This window comes from Bos grunniens, chromosome 6 (genome assembly GCF_055505025.1).
Source record: "Bos grunniens cultivar Pamir isolate PY7600 chromosome 6, Bosgru_T2T1.0, whole genome shotgun sequence".
NCBI classification, from domain to species: domain Eukaryota; kingdom Metazoa; phylum Chordata; class Mammalia; order Artiodactyla; family Bovidae; genus Bos; species Bos grunniens.
In genome coordinates, this window is record NC_141170.1 from 57940491 (window position 1) to 57966242 (window position 25752).

At 41.4% G+C, this 25752-nt stretch overlaps 1 protein-coding gene across 50 annotated transcripts in view; it reads right to left on the minus strand.

Moving 5' to 3' along the window:
* Positions 1–25752, minus strand: part of LIMCH1 (LIM and calponin homology domains 1) — a 350645-nt gene that overhangs the window by 20799 nt on the left and 304094 nt on the right. For 19 of the 50 annotated variants that reach the window (XM_086405968.1, XM_086405966.1, XM_086405956.1 and 16 more), the window contains 6 exons: positions 25322–25540; positions 11001–11091; positions 9720–9883; positions 7497–7602; positions 2912–2952; positions 183–263 (listed from right to left, as the gene is read on the minus strand). In XM_086405968.1, the coding sequence (XP_086262094.1) occupies positions 183–263; positions 2912–2952; positions 7497–7602; positions 9720–9883; positions 11001–11091; positions 25322–25540 (702 nt within the window). Of the gene's footprint in view, positions 1–182; positions 267–2911; positions 2953–3645; positions 3721–7496; positions 7603–9719; positions 9884–11000; positions 11092–25321; positions 25541–25752 lie in introns of all 50 variants that reach the window. The other 31 variants (XM_086405967.1, XM_086405965.1, XM_086405955.1 and 28 more) reach the window with 3 other exon arrangements.

Below are 25752 nucleotides of genomic sequence, written 5' to 3' on the forward strand. Positions count from 1 at the left end.
ACCTTCGGTGGGAGGAATTAGACATCGGGCATTTTGTCTCATGGACACAAAACGGATGAACTTAGACTCAACGACTTCTGAGAAGAAGCTGAGTCCATGCATCTCCTGTGCTAAACAACTATTTAACACAACAGAAATTAAGAGAGCATCCCTAAAAGAAGGGAAAAAAGCAGCAAACCTACCTGGAGCAAACGCTCCTGCTCCTGTTGCCATTTTTCCTGTCGTCTGCGCTCCTCTTCTGGGTCCCACGCCCAGAACTTAAACTGCTTAGAAAATAAAACCATGATCAAAATTCAGCCACATCCTCAAGGCCAGGCTGGGACAAGGGACACAATTAGCTCCCAGTCTGATACTCAGATGGACATGCAGAAGCAGAAGTCTTCCCATTTCTAAAGGTACTCTTTGTTGGCAGAACCTACTTTTTTTTTTTTTTGGCCTTGCCACTAGGCATGCAGGATCTTAGTTCCTTGACTAGGGATTGAATTCATACCCTCTGCATTGGGAGCATGCAATCTTAACTATTGGACCATCAGGGAAGTTCCCCAGAAACCACTTTTTAGCTTTAGTCCATCTTTGGTTTACTTCCAGAATGCTAGTATGATTCTGTGAACCTTTTTGGAGCTAACAAAAACACAAAGTAATTAGCCACTGGCATGGGAAGGCTTTTGCTTCATTTCTCTTACCAGTGACTTCTTAAATGAATTCACACTCCTGAGCATAAGATACTCATTCTGTATATTGATCCTGGGTTCAAGCAAATAGGCGTGCTTATCTCAGCAGAACTGCCCGTTCAAACACAAAGACTTTTTTTTTGGTGGTCTTTTTTCCCCCCTATGTTATTTTATTTTTTTTAATGAAGGATAATTGCTTTACAGAATTTTGTTGTTTTCTGCAAACCTCAACATGAATCAGCCATAGGAATACATATATCCCCTCCCTTTGGAACCTCCCTCCCCATCTCCTGCCACATCTCACCCCTCTAGATTGATACAGAGCCCCTGTTTGAGTTTGTTTTGGTCTTTTAAACAGGTTTTTTGTGTGTGTGTGTGAGTGTGATTTGAGTGAATGGAAATAATGGGAGCAGGATGCATAACCCAAGGCAGGCACTGGGCCATGGAAGATGAATGAGATCAAGAGTCCAAGGGGGAAGAAAAATCAGAACTGGTCCCTAAAGTCAGCCAAAGTGGACGACTGCTGTATTTAAGGTTGGCCTCCCTTGTCACCCAGAATAGGCTGAGGAAAAGAAGTCTCCCCAGTAACTGCTTCTTCACTCCCCTCTGTTCTGATGGGGTGGTTTTGGGAGCCCCATAGCACTGTCTCAGAATCCTGAGAAGGAGCAGGGTAGGGGTGAGGGAGTAGGGAGGAGGGGAAAGAGTCTGGGCTGGTGGGTGGCAAGCAGACTCCACCTGCTGAGGCTGCCTGCAGAGCAGGACAGAATCAATCTCATCCAAGGTTCCAAGGGGCCTAATGACTGCCCAAGATACCTGGGTCAGCCCACCTGCCATCTTTCTCTGCCCCCAGTCGATCAGGTTACCACCCAGGAGCACAGTGTCTGGTCTGGTCATGAAGCATCTTCAGGCTGAGAATGTGAGCCAGGCCATGAGGATGGCTTGGTTTTTAACATTATAAAAATTCATAGCTTTAATGTACTTAGACATGTGAAATGTGGGCCTCAACCGATACTCATGCTTGTGGATCCTGCAAATGGTAGGGATGGCCACAAAAAGTCAAAAGAACATCAAATTTAGGTCAGCATTTTCAGGGAATTCACTTATATAGATCAGTAACTTGTCTCGTTCTTATTCTATTTTCTATACCTTAGAAATAAGAGTGTGTCTCTTTAGGACACCCTTTCTTTCCACCCCTCCCCACGGGGGGACAAGAACAATTTGACAGTGTTGTTCCCGTGTCATTAAAATGGAAATCAGTGAATTATGTGATACTGGGTGAGGCGACCCTTCTCCATCCTGCACAGGCACTTAGGAATTCCTAAGGTGAGACAATTTACCCACAGAGAAGAATCAGTTTTGGCCACGGTGGGCCTCTTGGATCAGCCATTGGGAAGGATTCGTTCATGTATCAGGCACTATGCTAGAGGTTTGTGTGTAATTATTTCAAATGAAGCTCATAATATCCTGGAAGGAAAGTATTACTACCTCATTGTGTGACCCAGGAAGACAAGTTTCAGAAAAGATATACAGCACCTTCAGGGTCATATGGTTAGCAAGTCTGTAATCAAAGGTACACCAATGACTGTGTGGTGACACCTGGGTAGCTCAAGAAATGCCACCGTTGACCCGTGGAGGAAGGCTCCAGATCCGATGGGAATTTCAGAGAGTGAGTAAGGGCGACAGGCCCAGCACCAGAAGCACTCAGCTCAGAGAAGAGTCAGGTCTACAGAGAGTGTTCAGGCATAATTTGGGAGCAGGGAATTTTTACAATGTCATGTGTCTTGACATTTTAATTAGCAAATGCTTTTTTTTATTTCATCAACATAAAAAATTGAAAACTAAATGTACAGTTAATATTATTCAAGATACTGACTGTGAGGAGTATAACTCAGACAGCTTGGGTCACCCAGACATGGTCCAGGCTGGGCCCTATATGCCAGTAGCACACTGTGTTAATGTACCGTCCCACTGAGAAAAAAAATTTTGGAAAAATAATTTTTTTTAATTAAAAAATTTAAAAATGATTTTTGAATGCCTACAGAAGTTACATATTTTATTACTTTTTACAAATCCATGTCTTTCTTCATGAGTCAACTGACAGCATTATACACGACTTACATGTATTCTTCTCGAATCAAAAGTTTGGAGCCCATTTTGGGTTGAATCCTAAGTGAATTAAATACCTTATAAATTCAAATCCACTAAATGCATGATCTTATTTCTTAACAGGAGTTACTTACAGGTGTAGTTACAGGTGACTTCTCACTACTTGGAGAATCCACTGTACAGAAAGAAAGGGAAAAAGATCACAAGGTGAGTGGCTTCTAATTGTCTTTCTCCTTTGATCCTCTTCAGTCAAGTGTGGGTCCTATGTCAGCTTCAAGCCAACTTTTCTTTGGTAAGCCAAGAGCACTAGATAATCATAATAAAGCAGGCCTCTGAAGCAGCTTGTACCCATCACCAAGAGACGTCACGACCAGTATAAAAGATTGATCACATCAATGAGCACCAGGCACTAGACTACAGGAAGCAGAATCTGTTCCTTGGAGTGCTGCTTTTAATGCACCTCGCACTCTGGCTTGACTGACAACCCCCCCATCTGACGTGGAGAAGGAGCGCGCAGAGGGGCCAGATGTCATCAGGAGGTAGAGAGGGTGACACAGTTAATAAGAGAACCATGACCAGTTCCTGCTAAGTGCTTCTAATTTTTATTAAAAAAAAAAGAGGACCATAAAGAAAGAGGTAAATATCATTTCTTTGGATTTTCAAAATCAAAATTCCATGAATTTTCCTCCTAATGTTAGTATTAACTGGTGCTGATACCAAAGAATTAACTCCGCTTAACTGTGTGCCCGAAACAAGATTCCCACGCCCCCTCTGGAGTCAGAAGTGAAGAAAAGTACCCGATAGCACTGGTTGCCCACAACACGGATTTTTGCACAGAAGAAACAGAGCTCCCCAGTACGCCTTTTACCTGACTGGGAGAAAAACTGGGAACGTCGCCAAGAGTTCTGAACTCTCAGCGGAATGCTGGCAGTGCCAGGCGACTCTAGATGAGATGGCAGAACAGAACAAACAGAAAACCGTGAAAACAGGGGTGAGACTTGCATAGAACCGCGCTCCCAAGTACTAACACAGGTCTGGCTGTTGTCAACACAAGGACTGAGGGTGAAAGAATCTAACACATCTTTATGTATCTGCAGACCCCAACCTTTTGGGCATCAAGGACGGATGCTATGGGAGACAATTCCTCCACAGACTGGGCGGGGTGGGGGTGGGTTCAGGATGATTCTCATAAGGAGTGCACAACCTAGGTCCCCCGCATGGGCAGTTCACAGTAGGGTTTGTGCTTCTATGAGAATCTAATACTGCTGCTGATCTGACAGGAGGCAGAGCTCAGGCAGTAACGCGGGCGGTGGGGAGCAGCTGGAAACACGTGAAGCTTCACCTGTTCGCCCGCTGTTCACTTCCTGCTGTGCAGCCCAGTCCCAGTTGGGGACCCCTGTTATAGATGTACTTTGTAAGTACCTGTATTTAAGAATCTATGTATCACAATAAAACAGACACAAAACCCAAAGATGTGGACAAAAGTCCATAGATGGGCAAGTTTATGCTATTGTTTTTGGTTCTGGTTTGGATTTTAGGGGCTCATACTTAAAGGTGACATTTAAGGTGCTGAATCTCAATATGGAGGGAGAATGTGCTATGCAAGGGCAAAATGCAGAGCTGACATTGCTTTTGGAGAGCACTAGAAAAAAGTATAAAAGACAGGAGAGATGAGTTCAATTATTTTTACACACTTTATAAAGGTTACTGTGGAAGTCTGTGGTGGCAGTCACATATGCGTGCAGCAAAACGATGTATATGTGTGTATCTCTAATGGGGTAGCAGCAAACAGACAGAAGCTCAAGGCAAGCATTTGCATCCTGAACGTTTGTGCTGGGCTCATCTGTCATCATTCTCGATGCAAATAAAGACATCAGTTTTTAAAATGTGCACATATTTCCCTGAAACATCCATTTGAGCTATTTTTCTACTGTTGGGAGACAGTTGAGAAAAGGAAATTGTCATCTTTAAATGCATTTTATGAATGTTTTTGGAGTATTTAAAGACTATTTATGCACTGTGTATGTTGGAGGGAAATCTGTGGAGCGCCACTAGGGCCTCCAGTAGATCTGTGGTAGCCCATCTGATCAGCCCAGAGACAGAGGACTGAGTGGTGATGGTGGTGACATCATCGTCCTGGGGACAGAATATCAGGTGTGGCTCCCAGATTCCTGATCCCAACCCGACAGGCTCCTCTGGACTTGATGTGCAGCCTCTGACTAGTCACTTAAATGTGCACTGACTTTTTATATCTGGGCAGAGCCCTATACTTGCCCCCAAATTAAAGACAAATCATGTCTTTTAAGAATACATTGATTAGAGGCCTTTTGCTTCTTGAAAGATACGAAGAAAGAACTTACCAAACAAGTATCACGTTACTTGTACATCTACCAGTGATGTCCTTGGTGCGCAACTGAAACACATACTTCAAGCCTGAGGTTTCCAGAGTATGATCCCTGTGTCTGTGGCATCAGCCTCAGCTTGGGGAACTTGTTAGAAATGCAAATATTGTGGCCCCAGGCCTGACCCGCTGCATCAGACATGGCAGGGGTGCAGCCCAGAGGTCTGTGTTTTAACCAGTCCTAGAGAGGACCCTGTCACACACTCGTGCTTGAAAATCACTGCTTAAGCTATATCTCTATAATACAAACACTGCTCTTTGAAGGAGAGCATTTGAGAAAGGTTTATTCCTGCCTGGCACCTTGCTTTACACTTCCACTCCTATTCAACTGTTCTGCAGCTCCTAGATTATATTATAGCGCTTATTCTGGGCCAGCTATTAAGCTAAATGCTTTTTATCTCTCTCTTTTTTTGTTTATCCTATCTAATTCTTCCAATGGCCCTATGAAGTTTGAACTACTATTTCCAGTTTACAGACGACAGAGATTAGAAAGAACTTAGTGGGGAAGATCACACAGATAAGAACCAGAAGAGACAGGATCTGAATGTGGGCCTTCTGTCTCCAGAGCCTGCAGCTGTACTTACAGTTCCATGAGCCAGACAAGAACTTGGAACACGTGTATGACAAATATAATCTCATCTTGAAGAATGATTTTGGAAATGCTCCAGTGCTACTGAATGTTATTTTTTAATCATTCACCTTAGATAAAGCATGAAGTCAAGTCCCTTAATTCAACAGCACATTTTATAAAACTGAAATGCCTTTCAACAGATAATGAGATGGAAAAATACATAAGACAGAAAAATTAATTAATACGGCTTAAAATGTCTATTTCCTCTTTATATTACTTATGTACAAAAAAGTGCTAGAGATAGGGCAGAATTAAAATCTAAATGTGAACAATTCCTGGCCCGGTTGGGAGAATTTATTTTTGTCCATTCCCTTCAGGACAGGAGGGCTGACAAATTTAAATCAAATGCTTTGAAGATAGTATTAAAGTTGTTTCTACATTTAGAAGAAGTTAGGGATCATCAGTACTTGTGCCAATTAATTCCCTCCTGAGTACTTCCTATTATGCAGTTAGAGCCTAACTTATTTCCCAGCCATCAACAAAGACGAATGGAAGCCAGCGCAGGTTCTGCCGAATAGCTGCCCAGCGTGGAAAAGAAAAGTAACAAATCCCCAGTCACCACGACCTGTACAATCTCTCTTTGCCTGGATCGAGAAATCTATAAAATGTACTAGGGAAAGTACATTAAAAAAAACAAAACAAGAAATCTTACAGTTTTGCCTCCTGAAGTCTAGCCACTTTCACATCACACCAGTAAAGAGAAAGAACTCACAGCAGTAAAGCCAGGGGTCTTTCTCTTGTGAAGCAGTCCCTACAAATCACGGATCCTCAGGACCCATCCCTCCACTGTTCACATCCTTAAGGCTCCTTTCTAGTGGTGTGGGAACGTGCAGTCCTTACCAAGGTAAAGGGATTCAAGCTGGGCTTCTAAAAAGCAAAGGGGGTGAATTCACAAGTAAATAGGGCCTGAAACCCTGGGGAGTTTGCAGTAGTCACTGTCATTCTAACACCTTCATAGGTCCTAAACACCCAATATTTTTTGAGGCTACCACTCTCCACATTATATAAAATCAAAAGTATTCAAATGTACCAAACAAATGATTTATATTAAGATATATCCTCAGTCTATATATATATGTACAAAAGGTATATATATGTGTGTATATATATTCTTGGCATAAAGATTTTTGAAAAGATTAAAGTTTTGGTTATGAGTAACACATTTAATCCACGATCATGAATGATTTCTCAGTAATCATCATGCATATCCAGAAACTATTACGGAGTAAGGAAATCTGACTTCCTTCCAAAACCAGGGTCAAATCATTGTCAATTGTTGTCAAATTAAATGAGTATTTTTAAGAAGACTAGAGATTAATAATTAACAAATATTGAAGCTGACATGATAAAACTATTAACGTTATTGATTTTTTATCCTGTAATTTAAAAAACATTTTAGAGGCAACACAAACTATTTTCAGGTATTAAACACTTGTGTAGGCCCTACTGCGCCTGGCTGACAAAATGGTCCCAGCAGCTGGGGTTCCTGGTTAAGCCAAACAGAGAATGTAGCCCCAGCTCTCATTCTGATGTTATTGATTCAGCCATCATGGACTCTGGGAAAACCCAATAGCTAAAGGTACATCAACATAAAAAAAGGAATCTGTCTTTATAATAAAGAGTATTTCACTACAAATGGGCCCAGCAGAACATGTAGAACTAAAACAAAACATTTCCTTCTTTTTACCTTGAGAATTGAGATTTGGCAAAGGTGACTGGTTGGTTTCAGGCATTTTGTCTAGAAATGGAAATGTCAGGGTTGCCTCTGGCTCGGGAGATTTTGGCTTTACCACCTGGAACACAGGCAACAGACACAAACATCACAGGTGCTGGCCATTAACACACGCACAGGCGGAATAAAACTTAAAAGCCCAAACATCAAAAGCATAAATAGAAAATGTTGTCCCTTCTCCAAACCCCCTTCATGCTTTCTACCTTAATACAGAGTTCAGTTTCTCATAGAAGTCAAACTACAGCATAAAAATTTGATGATCACTTTGTTTCAAATTTGATGACCACTTTTCTTCAGACTCAGAAGACAACATTCTGTCTTTGAGATTATGCATCACTCTGTCTCATTTTCTCACTGGAATTCACCACAGTTTCGTGGTACTACATAATACTGAATTTGTAATGTCAGGAAGTAAGACGTTCCACATAAGATTTAAAAAATTTTTAAACTATGTTAGTGTTAAATATTAAAGTAGTATTACCTTCTAACGGGCATTATTCTTGAGATGCTACGTAACTTCCCACAAAGTTGTGCAAAGCGCATTAAAGACAGCATACTGTGCGTGTTGACGAAGAAGCATTATTGTAAATAACTGTTATATCAAACAGTGCCACAGGGACATTGCCCTTAAGGCATTTTTGAAGCAGTTTAGCCCACATAACCTTATGGTAAATAGTTTCAAAATTACAGGCTTAAAAAACTTTTATGTTTGGTTTGTAAAAATAGATGTTTCTGGTTATTGCTATTGAATGGCCTTTGGTAGAACACCTCCTTCTGATTTGTTGCTTCTAATCAACTGATTGCTGACTGAACAGATAACCAAACTGACAACTAATATTAAGAGTCAGAGATCGGCATGAGAAGCGTGGCTGTGTCAGTTCACGTCCTTCCAGCTCTTACAGGACCTTTTCTGATTCATTGGCTGGTGGCCTTGAAGAGATTAATTTGATGGCCAGTGGGTCAATGAGGTTTTAGAGCACTTGTTTCATCATAAGCTTATCTCTTGTTTGGTCCTCAGGATGATTCAATGTCTAGAATTTCTTCTCAGTAGGATTTTATTTTTCTTGATGACTCTAATATATTCAACCCTAGTGGAATCCTGAGGAAAATACAGTGAGTCATTCTGTATTATTGGAGGTCAAGCAGGTGTCCAAATGAACTTCAGCGTTAAACATGCAGCAAAACTCAAGACCGAGACTTACCAAAGTTGACAACCCTCAAATCTTAACCTCATACCATTTTCCCCATAGTGGAGTCTTGACAGAAACCTGTGTCAGATAATGCCTGACTGTAAGTGAAACAGTTAACCATCAGCAGAAATGCTCAAAATAACCACTATGTAAAAGCTCAGCCTGTGTGCACTGATACCTGGATTTATAAAAGCAACACTCTCAAAGGAAGTCAGAAAATAAAAGCTGCTGCAACCACTGTCATCCTCTTGCCTTCTTTCTCTAAAAGATAACCATGCAATAGGGAAAGGAGAAATTCACACGGTGTGAAAAGCATTGGGTCCAAAGACCATTATGCCATTTGCTAATCAACTAGCTGAAATTCTTAAGCTGGGGTCCACAGAGAAGATTCATGTGATTATATGTACTTTGTACCACTTGATACCAAGGAAAACTTGGTAATCCTGTTCATTTTATGGTTTAAACAATATTATTCTGAGAACACTGTTTGCAGATAGACAAAGGGTCCATGGTGCGTGTATGTACACACACACAGAGTTAAGAACCCTTGAAAACAATTTTTTCATAGTCCTTATAGAAGGGACTCGAGCGCTCCTTTGCGCCTTCTGCCAAGTGAGGACACAGCAAAAGGATGGCCGCCTATGAACCGGGAAGTGGATTCTTACCAGACACCAAATCCATGGGTGCCTTGGTCTCGGATCTCCCAGCTCTAGAACTGAGAGAAAAATTTCTGTTGTTTATAAGCCACCCAGACTATGGGTTTCTGTTATAGCAGCCCAAATGTCTATACAGACATCTTTCTACATACACTTATTTTTTTTCCCAATGAACATGTATTATATTTGCTTTAGGAAAGTATACATTTTAAAGATAGGAAAAAAGATCAGGAGAGAAATTAAACCTTCATTGTGAAGTGGTGCCGCGGCAGCAGCCGGCAGCAGCGTGAAGCCGCGAGAACTGCGGGCGTAACGACTTCAGTCCACCTCACCTTTTGTGACAGCACCAGCTCCACCTTCCCACTCATTTCATTTTCTGGCTTCTTCTGCTCTTTCTCTTCTGGCACCTCATTCTTCAGCTGAGGGCTGGGTGAAAGCTCCACAAAGGCCACGGTTGGGCTGGATCTGGTCACAGTTGTTGTAAAAAGCTGTGGCTCTGAAATGGAGTTACGTTCAGAAATGTAAAGGAGATTAAAGCTGCATAAAGGCTCGGTTCTGCCATACCACAAAGCACACTGAATACATGTCTTGTCCTGGGCAACCTGGAGTTGGATCACAGTGCGGTAAGAGGCACAGAAGAGCCTCGGATGCTGGGATTCTCTAGGCTTTTTCATGGTATTGTTTAAAAAGTCAAGCAACATATATCAAAGAATACCACTATGAAAATCTAAGTTCTGAATAAGAGTCCCAGTTTACATATAAATAACAATACATGAAATAAAATGCTGACACAGAATATTAAGAGGTGGGTTGGATGGGAGAACATTTACAGATAATTTCTATCTAAATTTCTATCCAAATGAATGGCAACCTGACTCCTCCTTTTGTATTTCAATACTCCTTTTTAACACCAAGTTTTCATAACTGGAATGTGTTAAAGATTGTGTAGTTTATATAATGCAATGAAAATTGTGTTCTTGAATATATAAAGTGGGTGAAAAACTCACCATCTGAAGGGGCATATTGAAGTGTGGAGGTACAGTACAGTTTGCAAAAGTATATGCTAAAATGTTTAGTAATGACATTTCATTTAAGATGCTGTTTAAAAATAATTTGGTATTAAAGGAGGGTGAGAAGTTTTCATATTTTATCAAAAGAAAAATGTGTTTAAAATATTGAGAAATACTGCTTTAGGAAGAGTGAGTCTCTATTTGAACTTACGCTTCATATTTGCCACCTTACCTTATTCTTTCAAATTATTCACCAGTTTTGCTGTTTCAGGATCTATTTTTATGATATATTTTAAATCTGTCGTATCTATTGCTATTACTGTGTTAAATATAACATTCAGTTTTTAGCATTACTTATTTTGAGAAATATAATCTTTGTAATGATGGAGATAAACTTTCAAAAATAAAATAAGGAAGCAAAGACACTCAAAGCCTTGCTTTTTTACAAGATAAATCATATGATCAGAATTTCCCCCAGGACGCCACTAGGTGACAGCACAACCACACCAGTTAGAGACTCGCCTCATTCATTGCCTTTCTTATTTTCAATATAGTTTAAGAGTTACGATTGATCTTTAAAACTAGTCTGTTATAGAAACAAACCTGATGGGGCAACTTCTGTATTCCCTTTTTCTGCTTCTTCACCATCATTTTCATCTTCTCGACTGTTCGCTTCAGTTTCTTCAGTGGTGGCCTAAAAGAAAGATTTTCCCACCTTGAATATCCCTTTGAAGGTTCTAAAACGTGAAGGATTCCTTTCTGTTTTTTCAAGTAGTAATTTTCAGGCCAACAAGGCAGGCTGCCTGTATGAATCCAGTCTCTTCTATTCCCAAGGCAGCTTCAGGTGAAAGGCTGGTTTTGTCAGGAGACATTCCGCAAAGGAGAAGAGCAGTGCTGAAGCAGCAGCACCTCGTGCAGGCGCACCCCCCCCCACTACTCCAGCCTCCTCTGACTGCCTCCAATGCACATCCCCACTTCTTCCTTCCTTTCACCACCGAATTCTCAAAATCGTGGATTCCACCCACTCGCTCCCAAATGCCTTTAAAGTTGGCTTAGGGTCATATCACCAGTGAAAAAAACATATTTCAAGGTTGCAATTAACCTCTCAGTAGCTTGCCTTCAGCACAGACACCAGTGGCACTTAGCATTGTGCATTTTATTCCCAGAGTCCTCTCCCTTCCTGGGCTCTCAACGACTCTCTGTTACCTAAGTTCTGATCCCCATTCTCTCTCCCCTTCCTTCTCTTCCTCCCTTCCTCCTCCTCTTTTACTGGTTATTCCTTTTCTTCTCATTCAAATATGGGTCATTCCTAAAAACTTCAACTATTTTTCTCCATCAGGATCACCTTCAAATGCATCCAATTTTCCCATGAATTCATCATGGCATTCTCTACCCATTTATGACTTGTACTTTTATCTCCAGTCCCGAGCGTCCAATAGAGCTTCAGTTCAGCTGAGCTGACCATCAGCATCATGGTAAATGATGCTCCTCCTCCAAATCTGATACTTTCTGTTTATGGCATTTGTTTTCCCCAACATACAAACTAAACTTTGAAGTGTTTCTTGACTCATACCTCAGGAGGGTCCACCTTCTGTCAAGTCTAACACAACAGCCTTCATGTGCATCTCTTTCTGTTTCTACAACCAGGGCCCAAGGTTAGCCTTTCCTTCCTTGTTCTTCCACTAAGGTGACTCTGATTTGTTGTCTAACCACCTGGCACATCACCGTGATGCTCCTCTCCCTCATTAGTCCCTCAATTGTATCAGTTTTATGCTTGATGGAATTAATAACATTAAAAGAATGGGAAACAACCTAAATGACCAACAGTTGGCAAATGGTTGAATGAGTTACTGTATATCCGTAAAAGGAAACACCGTGTAGTTGTAAAAGTGCTGAGCAATAGTTAATGATATGTGAAAACACTATCTAACGTTAAGTTAAAAAAGTGTGACGTGTACATATAGTATGGTGCCTACATATATAAGATTTTATATATGCTATGTGTATGTGCAAACATACTTGCTAATAAGCATATGAAAATTATATAAAAAGACAGTAAGGAAATACACTAAAATGTTAATAGTTATTATTTTTAATGTTCTTAAATTTTGGATGACTTTTTCTTCTTTTAAAATGTATTGTCTGTATTCCAAAGTGTTCCATGATTACTGTTATATACTGCTTCTGTAATGAGAAAACAAAATCAGTGTAACTTTAAAGTACCTTCAGTTGGAAGCCAGTTGACTCTAGAGTGAATTCCAAAATTCCCCCAGTGATATTACAATAAATGAAAAATAAATAAAAGTCTGAATTAAATGTGGGCTAGAATATCCGTCAATAACCAAAGAGAATAAGTTAAAGACTACGGTGCTTTGTAGTAACAGTGTCTTATTGTAAAGGGCTAAAGTTCATTTTTACAAATTTCAAGAGGTTTTTAAGATAAAGAATAAAACTGGTTTCAGAAAAGGCATTATTAAATACTTTGTAAAATACGGCTATGGGTTCTCAAAAACCTATGAATTTATTGGTCTCTCACAAGTATACATATTTTACTCATAAATCAAAGTTTTTCTTTCAAGATACAAAAATGAAAGCCCTTTAAAGTTAATGCTTTGGTGGAAAGTGTTACTTAATTCTTTAAAAATAAAGAAAATTTATGCAAAGATGTAAGAATGGTTCAACATATGCAAGTTGATAAACGTGTATACCATGTTAATACAATGAAGATAAAAATCATATGATCATCTCAACAGAAAAAGCACTTGATAAAATTCAACATCCTTTCATGATAAAAACTCTCAACAAATTAGATATAGAAGAATGCTGTTTAGTTGCTCAGTTTATGTCTGACTTTTATGACCCCATGGACTGTAGCCTGCCAGACTCTTCTGTCCATAGGATATTTCAGGTAAGAATACTAGAGTGTGTTGCCATTTCCTTCTCCAGAGGATCTTACAGACCCAGGGTTCAAACCTGCCTCTCTTGCACTGTAGGCAGATTCTTTACCACTGAGCCACCAGGGAAGCCGATAGAAGGATGTACCTCAACACAATAAAGGCCATAACTCACAAGCTCATAACTTACATCATACTTAATGGAAAAAAGCTGAAAGCTTTTCCTCTATGATCAGAGCAAGCCAAGGCTGCCCACTCTCACCACTTCTATTCAACACAGTACTGGAAGATGTAGCCAGAACAACTAGGCAAGAAAAAGAAATAAAAGGCATGCAAATTGGAAATGAAGAAGTAAAATTGTTCCTGTTTGCAGATGAAATGATCCTGTATACCAAACACCCTAAAGACTTCCCCGCTCCCTCAGAATGTTAAAACTAAAAATGAAGTCAATAAAGCTGCAGGACACAAAATCAATACAGAACTATACAAAAATTAAATTTTAAAAAATCCTACTTACAATAGCATCAAAAAAATAAAATATTTAGGAATAAACTTAACCAAAAGGTAGAAGATATGTGTGCTGAAAATGATAAAACATTGATAAAAGAAATTGAAGACACAAATAAATGGAAAATTTTCTTGTATTCATCAATTGGAAGAATAATTGTTAAAATATCCACATTACCCAAAGCAATCTATAGATTTAATGCCATCTCTATCAAAATTCTAACAGAGTTTCGCATTTCTGTATTTTTCACAGAAATAGGAAAAAACAACTATAAAATTCATATGGAAATATGAAGGACCCAAAATAGCTAAAGCAATCTTGAATAAGAAGAAGAAAGCTGGAAGCATCACACATCTTGATTTCAAACTATATTACCAAGCTACATCAATCAAAACAGTTTGGTACTGGCCCAAAAGCAGACACACAGATCAATAGAATAGAACAGAGAGCCCAGAAATCAACCCACTCTTTTACAGTCAACTCTTTTTTGACAGAGACACCAAGAAAACAAAATGGGTAAAGAACAGTCTTTTCAATAAATGGTTTTGGAAACACTGGATATTGACATGCCAAAGAATGAAATTTTACACCATACGCCAAAATCAATGTCTAAATGGATTAAAGACTTAAAAGTAAGACCTGAAGCCACAAAACTCCTAGAAGAAAACAGGGGCAAACCTCCCTGGAACTGGTGTTGGCAATGATTTTTTAGATTTGACACCAAAAGCTCAGGCAATAAAAGCAAAAATAAAAAGTGGGACTACATCAAACTAAAACATTTCTGCACAGCAAAGGAAAGAATAAAATGAAAGGTCAATCTATAGAATGGAAGAAAATATTTACTAATCTTACATCCAATAGAGGATTGATATCCAAAATATATATGGAACTCTAACAACTCAACAGCACCCCCCCCAATAACCCAATTTAAGAAATAGGAAAAGGACCTGAATGACAGTTTTCCAAAGATATACAAATGGCCAACTGAAGTCAGGTATATGAAAAGATGCTCAGCTTCACTAATCATCAAGTCCAAACCACAGGAAGACATCACCTCACACCTATTAGGGATCATTACTATCAAAAAAGTCAAAAGATGAAAAGTGTTGTTGAGAATGTGCAGTAAAGGGAACCACTGTGCACTGATGGTGGGCATGGAAATTGGTACAGCCATTATGGAAAACATTGCGGGGGGGTGCTTTCAAAAGTAAAAATAGAACGATCCTATGATTCAGCAGTTTTACTTCTGGGTACCCAAAGGAAATGAAATCAGTATCTCAAAGATATATCCTATTCCCATGTTCACTGCAGCATTATTGACAATAATCAAGATATGGAAACAATCAAGTATAGATGGATAAATAGATAAAGAAAGCATGAGCGTCTATATATATTATTCATATATTCAGATATATAAATATGAATATTATATGCACATATAGTTTGTATATGTACACAAATACTAATATTATACACATATATATAGTGGGACATTATTGAGCCTTAAAAAAGAAGAAAATCCTGCCATTTGTGACAATATGGATGAACCTGGAGAACATTATGCTGAATGAAATAAGCCAGGCACAGAAAGACAAATATTGCATGATGTCAGTTATATGAGGAATCTAAAAAATTAGATGTATCTTACATCAATAAGACATATCCTGACTTAGAGATGCTCCAATGTGGCAAATATGCCCCTTGGAATCAATGAAATAAGATAATCCATGAAGACCTTTAGATACAATCTGTGATGCTATGATGCAAAGGAGACAAAGTCCTCAAGCACTTCTTCACTAAGGGTTATTTTACTAGCACACCTTACCCCAGTAATATTTGACTTATGCATGACTAACGCAGAACTTCGACTTTCAAGAATGCTTACGTGGGAATTCCCTGGTGATCCAGTGGCTAAGACTCTGCACTCCCAATGCAGGGGGCCCAGGTTCAACCCCTGGTCAGGGAACTAGATTCCACCCACATGCTGCAAATAAGAGCTCGCATGCTGCAGTGAAGATCAAACATCCTACATGCCACAACTAAGACCCCATGCAGCCCAGTAAATAAATAAATGTATAAAAAAGGATGCTCACACTTCTGGATGCAATTCTACGTGGCTTAACACTCAAATACTGAACTCTCAGATGACCCGGTTTATCTTCCCTTAAAATGGTGCTTTAAAGATTCCACACTTGTCACTGTAGCCACAATCAATATTTACTGGATTTTCCATGTGTCAGCACTTGACATGGATTATCTTCTTTGGTCCTCAGAGCAAGCTTATAGAGTATCTACAAGTATGATTCCCTTTATACAGGTGAGGAAGCTAAGGCCCAGGAGGCAAAGTGACTTCCCTGGAGTCACTCAGCTAGTAGGCAGGGGAGGTGGGAACCCTGCCCTGTGCTGGCCACCTCGATTCTCCGTCATCTGGGCTTGGAGTCACACCCACATCCAAGTTGTCCCCAGTATTTAGCGGATTCAATCCCTAGGTCGGGAAGATCCCCTGGAGGAGGGCATGGCAGCCTACTCCAGTATTCTTGCCTGGAGAATCCCACGGACAGAGGAGCCTGGCGGGCTACAATCCATAGGGTCGCACAGTGTCAGACATAACTGAAGTGACTTCGCGCGCTTGCACATTAAAAGGTTTTGAGCCATAAGAAGCAATCCAGAACCTGAGAGTCTCAAGTTTATTGCTGAAATGATTCAAACTGCCTTTTCCACATCTTTTCCTTCTCATCCATCCTACCTCGTTCTTTTCATTGTGCCTCTCGCCCATTTATTATGCAAAAGATGAGAACTCTCTGGAACCTCTCAGAAAAGGGGGCCAGTTTAGCCAACTCTCCACTTCCCAGGGTGGCTTGAGACTGAACCACTCCCAGCCATCACCTTGTCTCAGGGTTTTTCATTCAGTCCAGGTTCTGAAGGGGGCAGGGCCCAGTACAGTATCTGGCACACAGCAGACATGCCATCCATGTCAGGGAAGCACATGTTAGATGCATTATTTATGGGGTTTATACTCTCACGCTTGGTTTAAATGCATATTAGTCATAAAAATCAGGCTGTTACTAACAAAATACTCAGGATAAATTAAGAGAAAAAGCAAACTGCAGCACATTTTGAACTATAAGCCCCACAAAATATTTTATATACACTGAGAAAAAGAGGAGAAAGACATATTTTTGAAGAACCTTAATTTCGGAGTGGCTGGAGTAATAGGTAGTTTATATTTTCTTTACAGTTTTCCAAATTCTGCAATATATACGTTATATATATACACATGTAGACAGACTATAGGTACTCCAGATGGGTTAGTCGTTCAGTTGTGTCCGACTCTTTGTGAACACATGGACTGTAGCTCGCCAGGCTCCTCTGTCCATGGAATTCTCCAGGCAAGAATACTGAAGTGGGTTGCCATTTCCTTCTCCAGGGGATCTTCCTGACCCTGGGATCAAATCCGGGTCTCTTGCCTTACAGGCAGATTCTTTACGGCCTAAGCCACCAGGGAAGTCCTGGGTACTGAAGGGAGATCTCCAGAGCCAGTTTAACTCCTGCCAGGATACTCCATCCTAAAGGCTTGTTAATGTTGTACTCACATCATTACTTCAAAGGAAATGAGTTCAAAATTGACAGTTTTAACCAGTGCTGATAGACTCAGACTTGCCCGAAACACACCCGCCTCGCTGCAAACTGTGTTTTACGACTCACGCTTCCCTTTGGTTCCAGCTGAACAGAGGAGAAGCCTTCCCTTCTCCAATCGGTAAAACTGTCTCAAGGATGAAAACAAGTAAATAAAAACAGATTCCCTGGACACGAATGAATGAGAGCACAGAAAGGTTGCAGGAACCTAAGCCAGGAGTTGGCTTCCCCTTGACTGAGAACACCATCCAAGCTGGCTCTGGTGTCAGACGGAGCCCTGCGGCCATGGGTGGGAGGTGGCAGTTTCCTGGCTTGAGAGGGACATGGTCTGGCCACAGATTTACCTGACATCAGACTGCTTGTTTTAACAAGAAGCTTACTGGGGGACCAGCCCAGACAGCGGCTCTGTGGAACGAACTGGAAATACAAAGCAGGGGAGGAAGGATGGTCCTGAAACCCAGGGCTTGCGTGGTCCTCCTCCTAGGACGGAAGAGGTGCCAGAGCTTGGAACAACCATGCATTCTCTCTGTGTCAGAAGACGCGATGTCCGAGGTGGTCCCTCCCTGAGCTACTATTCAGTGACTCTGATGGATTTCCCGGCTCCAGTCTTGAATAATTTATCTGGACATAAGCCTGGAAAACCAGTTTATTTATGTCTTGGCACCAGGGCCCAGGTGCCACATATGCCACGCACGTGTTTTCCCCTTTTGCTTTTATGTTACCAAAGATCTATTTTCCCTGGACTAAAGAAGATCTACATGGAGAATCAGCCTTTCCATTTGTTAAGCTTTTTCTTTTTGCTTTAAACATTCCAGACCAAAAATTATCCAGGTCAGATGGGCTAGGTTTGATTTTTTTTTTTTTAATTTTCCCTAATGTATACTTTCTTGAAGCCTGGAAACACTTCTACACCCTAATAACTTTAATGACTTAAAAAGAGCATTAAATCTAATGCTCTTGCAACTACTTCTAGATGGAGAAAAACAGCTTCTGGAGAAATGTTTGTGACATTTGACATCTAAAAGGAATCTGCAGTTGGTCACAGTTTAAGGAAAACAGCACCTACTCAAATGCCTTCACCCTGCTCTCACTGCAAAATGAAACGTTTCAAGAAAGATCTGATTGTTTTCCTGGATCAGAAAACAGTAGTCAAGTACTGAATTTTCCAGAAGAAGGCCAAGAGCTTTGTCATGGTGGAAATAACAGATCTATCTCGTTTCTTAGTTTGAGAAACCCAGATGAAGTCGTTTAGATACCTGAGAGCTGAGGCTGGCAGTTGGTCCACGAGGCAGAACTGCCACAAATCTGGTGGGAGGGTGCCCGCCTGTGGGGAGGGTGTGCAGGACGTTGGTTGGGATGAGCTGTCAAGAGGGTGCTGACATGGTGGGAGTCCTGGGAGTCTCAGTGGCAGAGGAAGCCCGACTTGGGAAACAGTGAATAACAGGAGAAGCAAAAAAGAGCTGCAGGAAGAAGCCAGTGAACACCTGCCAGGGCAATCGTCTTTTGGAAAAAGCTATTCAGGTCTGCAAGTCTCCTAGAGAATTACAGCTGAAGCTACTGGCGGGCTGAGTTGGAAGCCGACAAGGAACTCGCCTCCTGTGTTTGAAATTCACATCTGTTTAAGATGGTGATTTTGATGACTTGACTTTAGCCTGAAAAACTTTGTACCTATCACCCTTCCAGGCTTATAAAAAATATATGGTAACTTTCTTTCTCCCGTTTGTTGAATGACAATGTTAAAACTAACTTAAGGGCACCTCTGTGAGTCATTGTGGCATCATGTTAAGTGCCCTATACACATGAATTCTCATCATAACCATCAGATGCCTGTACTATTACCATCCTTATTTTAAATACAAACTGAGGTTCAGGTGGGGTTTGAGCTTTGACTTAGTGCATGGGGTACTTAAGGTATTTTAAGAAAGGGTCATTTTTGGCACCATCAAGGCACGAAGAGGTTCAATTATAAGTATAATTCACAATGGATCAAGAAAACACTGAACTGTCTTTAAGGGAGACATAGAACATCTTTTGAGACATTTCTCTATAAGACCTTAGATTAGAAGATCTTCCAAATTCTTTTCCAGTCCTAGATTCTAAGAGTCTAGTATTCATGCTATGATATGATTTTCTTAGAGAAGCCAGCGTTTTTAAATTCAAAAAATAAAGTGAGAGTCAGATTTCCATTGGGAAATATCTCAGGGATAACTGGGAGGGCTCATGGGAGCCCCGACCTCTCTGGTTGCATGTACAGCACCTAGTCACTTTCATCAGCTCTTCGCCCTGTGATCCCTCTGTGGTCCTCTTATGGAGGACCATGCTGTCCATGCCTTTGCTTCTGCTTGTCCCAATATGGAGGACAGCTTGTTTCCCTCCTCAACTCCAATCCAAATCCCACCAATTTCAAAATCAAAGTCTCATATGAAACCTTCCCAGCTAGACTAACCCTGACCAATAATGATCTTACTTTTTCTCTGCCACCTTACATCCCTCTAGTCTTCTCTCCCTATTGTTGTTGTTGTATCCCTATCATCTAGCACTTCATTAAATATTATCTTCTATACTTTGGGGGCAGGAGGAGAAGGGGATGACAGAGGGTGAGATGGCTGGATAGCATCACTGACTCGATGGACGTGAGTCTGAGTGAACTCCGGGAGTTGGTGATAGACAGGGAGGCCTGGCGTGCCGCGGTTCATGGGGTCACAAAGAGGCGGACACGACTGAGCGACTGAACTGAGCTGAACTGAAACTTTCCCAGTTGCTTTATGTTAATTGCTTTCATGGTGAGTTTATGAGTTTCTTTTTCTATTTCAAAAGTTGGTCACAGGGATTTCCCTAGTGGCTCAGTGGTAAAGAATTCGCCTGCCAGTGCAGGAGACATGGATTCAATCTCTGATCTGGGAAGATCCCACATGCTGCAGAGCAATTAAGCCTGTGGACCACAATTACTGAGCCTACACTCTAGAGCCTGGTAGCCACGACGACTGAGCCCATGTGCTGCAATTACTGAAGCCCACATGACCTAGACCCTGTGCTCCGCAGTAAGAGAAGCCACCACAATGAGAAGCCTGTATCCCGCAACTAGAGAGTAGCCCCAGCTCTCTGCAACTCGAGAAAGCCCGAGCAACAACAAAGACCCAGGAGATCCAAAAATAAATAAATAAAAGTATTTTTTAAAAAGTTGGGCACAAAGCAGGTCATCCGTTCATTCATGCTTACCAGGTAACAGGCAGTCTCCGGCATGACAATGGCTATCGCAATTTCTTTACCTTAAAGGTGATTCAACTGAACGTGATCTGGAGTTTGTTGGCATCGACTGATATAACCAGAGTATTTAAAAATTAATAACAAGCCAAACTTAATTTAGGATCTATTTCTAAAGTAAGAGTCCATGGTCCTAAGAGTTTCAAACAAGAAAGATGAGGTGGAAGGAAACAGAAGAGACGACGTAATATACAAAGGTGGCCGTGCTGACCCAAGACGCACACTTGCACCCTGTCGCCCACTGGAGCCCAGCGGCCACCCTTCTCCGCTGCTTGGCCTCCTGGCCTGAATTAATGCTCCTGCCTACTACTGTGATGCCCTTTGAACGGTTCCAGCTCGCCCTGAAGGAACTGTGGCATTTTAGTGGTGGGGGAGGCTACTCCTCTGTAAAGAGTGTATCTGTGGGGAATGCAGTTTTGGGAAGAAAGACACTATTTAAAAGGAAGAACACTATTCCTTTGACAGCCCCACGGAGCAGGGCAAATGAATTAGAAACAGCACATCAAGTCCAAGCTGGTAAAAAGCCCTGGGAGGCTGTGAAGTGCAGCCCCCTGTTTTAAGCTGGTCACCATATTTTTGTCATGACCAATGAATTCTACCATCTCAGAGGGAATATACTGGCTGAAACACAGTCAAGAAGTGCTTTTCTTGGAATATGGAGAAGGAAGGGAAATGAGGAGGAGGTTTACTGGAGAAGAGATTCTTTCAAAATACCTCTTAGGATAACATATGCTGAATGGAAAACTTTATGTGTCATAAATTATAAGTCAGTATGAAGTGTGTTTTAGCCAAAATTTCATGTAGGGCAGCTAACAACTTGGCTTGTAGCCTAATAGGTATATACATGGAGTTATCTACCCAGAAAATCATGCAATACCCCTGTCATAGCTAATTCAAGAGCTTAAGTACTAGGTGGTGGTTTGGCACTAAGTCGTGTCCGACTGTCGTGACCCCATGGACTGTAGCCCTCCAGGCTCCTCTGTCCATGGGATTTTCCATGCAAGAATACTGGAGTGGGTTGTCATTTCCTTCTCCAGGGGAATCAATCAAACTCAGGTCTTATGCACTGCAGACAGAATCTTTACCGACTGAGCCACCAGGAAATAAGGTAGATAAATGCTATAACCTCTTCAGAACCACTATGGTTTAACGAACTAGAGCTCACTCCTAACTGGGCAGTTTTTTCCTGAGTAAGAGGCTCTCAGGCTCTTCCATGAGTTGAGACCTTTATCCTGAGGCTTCCCAGGATCAGGATGGTTTCCAGAAAAAAGTCCACAAGGCCACATTTTGTTGGGTACTTTCCTGGTTATACTGTATAAACTCCTGAAATAACACGATTTCTTTCAGATCATCTAATTCTGCCTCTCTTGTAACAAGATACTTTTGGGACAATGTAACCAGTTGTGACATTGTTCAATCCATCTTCTCTTTGCCATTAGCAAGTGAAGCAGGATAACTACTATTAAAGTGGAAAATGCCTGGCAGTAAGAGGGAATAGGCTATTTTCTTTTTATGTTGCTCATTGTAAAAATAAGAAAATAAGTAATTACTGAGAACGAGTAATTTTTTGAGGGAGGTTTAGTAAAACCCCAAAACCAACAAACAAAACTCCCTTCTCTTCTGTTTATGATTCCATACAGGATGGGTAAAGCTTTCTTCCCCAAAGGGTTAGATGCTTTGAACAAGAGAGATTAGTTGGTATAGGAAGTTTAGGCCTTATACTATCTGGTTTCTTCCATTTTTCCTTTACCTTCTATTGGGAAAAAATCTATCCGGTCAAGGGCAGGGTGACCTGCCAAACTGACAACAAAATGGTCAGAGGGCAGAAGTGTAAAGGTAGAAAATGTACACATGCCTGACTGTAGAACCTTGGGATTTGTTCCTATAATTAATCTACTGTGCCTGACTAAGCCCTGTGTGCCTCTGTTACGGGATCAGCGTGGCTCCCACACTGTTGCTTCTCCAAAGAACAGGAACGGAGAGCTGTTCAACAGCATGTGCAAAGGGCCTGTGGCCTGACAGACACAGTAGCCAGAATGAGTCAGGGAAGGGCATTTATGAAGGGAACTGAGAAAACAGGCCTCCCACGTGGCTCAGTGGTAAAAAATCCACCTGCCAATGCAGGAGACGTGGGTTTAATCTCTGGTGCAGGAAGATCTCTCAGAGAAGGAAACAGAAGCCCACTCCAGTATTCCTGCCTGAGAAATCCCAAGGACAGAGGAGCCTAGCAGGGTACAGTCCATGGGGTCACAAAAGAGTTGGACACAAGTGAGTGACTGAGCACTTTTAGGAAACACTCACCATTAAAAGTGCGGCAAAAGAGAAACAAGAACAGAATTATTAACTGCCCCAGAAAAGCAATCCCACCACTGTAATGTCTAATTAATCTGGGGGAACTTCTCATTTAAATTTAAGAGCACAAAGTTCATGTTATATTCGGCCAGCAAAGTTCCCACACTCCTAGCAAAACTCAACATTCCCTCTCACGATAACTTGTAAGAACTCTTCAGAGGTGGTCACATTTATGCAAATGAAAGGTGAAAATAAATTCCAGGTGGAGGGATTCAGCCTCTGCCTGGATCACAAAACCTTGCTCCTAGAGACCAGCAAACATGTTGCCATGGTGAGGAAGTTATTTTGGTCTACTCTAATTTGAATCTCTTTCTAGGGCTTGAGCACTGCAGGGAAGAATTACATCCTCTCAACTCCTCTGAGAAAACATATTTTATTCTTCAAAAGACAAATCCTGGAGATAAGAAAAATAATATCTAGTCCTCCAGGTGGGTTTAGCTAGCTGGGTTATTTAATTTAGCCCTGAAACTGGAAGACAAGTTTCCCTCTGAACCAAACCTTTCCAGGTGCTGGGGGAAGAAATTTTGACAGTTGCCTACCCATCCAACCCCCGGCACCCCTCACCTTGATAATTCCAACCCAAACACTATAAATTAAAATCTCAGAAACCAGCCTCTGGTGAGGACAAATTGAGGTTGAATAGAGTCCATATTCTATCCCAAAAGCCAGGCCGCACCACGGTAGTGACAGTTTCCGTTTGATCAGCAAAACCAGCATGAACCCTGGTGAGAGAACTCAGCAGAAAAGCGTAATCTTCTTGATGTTTTATATTCCAAAGAGGCAAATCTACTGTTATTTTGAGTTCTCTCGTCTGCTATTCTTGAATTACCCTACATTTCTCAGCTCAACCATTTGTTAGTAATTACAATTACTCTGGATTTCAGGGGCTAAACCAAGAAAAAATTAATTTGATTTTTAATGAGTTTTTTAAAAAGCTAGTAAAAAAGACCCCTTTATGCATATTGTCAAGGATGGAAAGCCACATTCTGATGGCACCAGTAATTTTCAAATTACTTTAGGAAGCCTGATGAGGTTGAATAAACAGAAAAGAAGGTATTTCAGATATTTCCTTTTCTTGTTTCATGGCTGCATTGTGTGGCAAGTGTGTGGGATGCTAGTTACCTGACCAGGGATGGAAACTGTGCCCTTTGCATTACAAGCGTGGAGTCTTAACCATGGGCTGCCAGGACAGTCCTTAGAGATTTGTTTCTTTTTCTATAACTCTGGACACCAATCACGGAGGGACAAGACAAAGCCTGTCACTCATATGATACCTTCTGCTATCCTCCTGGGCTACGGCGTGACTGTTTGTATTAGTTGCTCAGTTGTGTCTGACTCTTTGTGACCCCATGGACTGTAGTCCGCCAGGCTCCTCTGCCCATGGAATTCTCCAGGCAAGAATACTGGAGTGGGTTGCCATTCCCTTCTCCAGGGAATCTTCCCAACACAGGGATTGAACCCACATCTCCTGCTGTAGCAGGAGGATTCTCTACTGTCTGAGCCATCATGGAAGCCCAGGGGCTGATCTGTGTCCTTCTTCAAATTTATACGTGGAAGTCCTCACCTCGAGTATCTCAGAATGTGACCTTATTGGACATAGGATTTTTGTAGATGTAGTTAAGATGAGATCACACTGAAGTGGCATGGCATGTGCCTGCCCAGTCGTGTCTGACTCTTTGCAACCATGTGGACTGTAGCCCACCAGGCTCCTCTGTCCATGGGATTTCCCAGGCAAGAGTACTGGAGTGGGTTACTATTTCCTTCCCCAGGGAATCTTCCTGACCCAGGGATCGAACCTGCCTCTCTTGCATTAGCAGGCGGATTCTTTACCACTTGAATCATGCTGGAGGGGAGCCCTAAACCAGTATGACCTGTGTCCTTATAAAAAGAGGGAGATCTGGACATTGACAACATACAGGGAGAGAGTCATGTGAACACAAAGGCAGAGATTGGGGTGGTACACCTCCAGGGCAAAGAATGGCAGAGACCGCCAGCAGGCCAGCAGACGCCAGGATCAGACTCTCCCTCGCAGACCCCAGAAGGAAGCTGCCTGGACAACACCTCAACTTTGGACTTCCAGCGGCAGGACTATGCTACAACTAGCCGTACCATGTGCTGTGTAGGCCACTTAGTTTGTGATACTTCGTTATGGCAGCCCTAGCAAATGAATATACTCACCTAGAAGGAAATGATCATGATCAGGACCTACTTATTTTTTTAAAAAATAAATTATTTCAAAAAGAGGGGGAAAAAAAAAGTTTGCTTCTTACTGTCAGCTCTTGGGGAAGAGAACTTGGCTTCTTTATGTTGATTTCAATGCTGTTGCTGTCTTGTTTCAGCTCCACGGGGGACCCATGCACTCTGGCCACACCTTCAAACATCTGGGATTTGGTCAACGAGGGGGCAAGTGCCACCGTGGGACACTCTCTTTCCTTCTCCTCCTCATCACCATGAGTCGTCTCTCCATTCATGGTGACTTTCCCATCGACCTGTAAAATCCAGAACGAACAAGAACATGCTATTCCTCAGTGAAAGATTATAACAACATGTTCAGAATCATCTTAAATCATTAGCACTTACCATTCACAGTCCAACAAAGAATAAGTTCTCTTATATGCTTCCGTCAGTCTAGAAAGCAGGGCTCCCTTAAATGCCATCTTTGAGGGCTTCTTTAAAAGGTGGTCAGGTTTCTTTAAAAGGT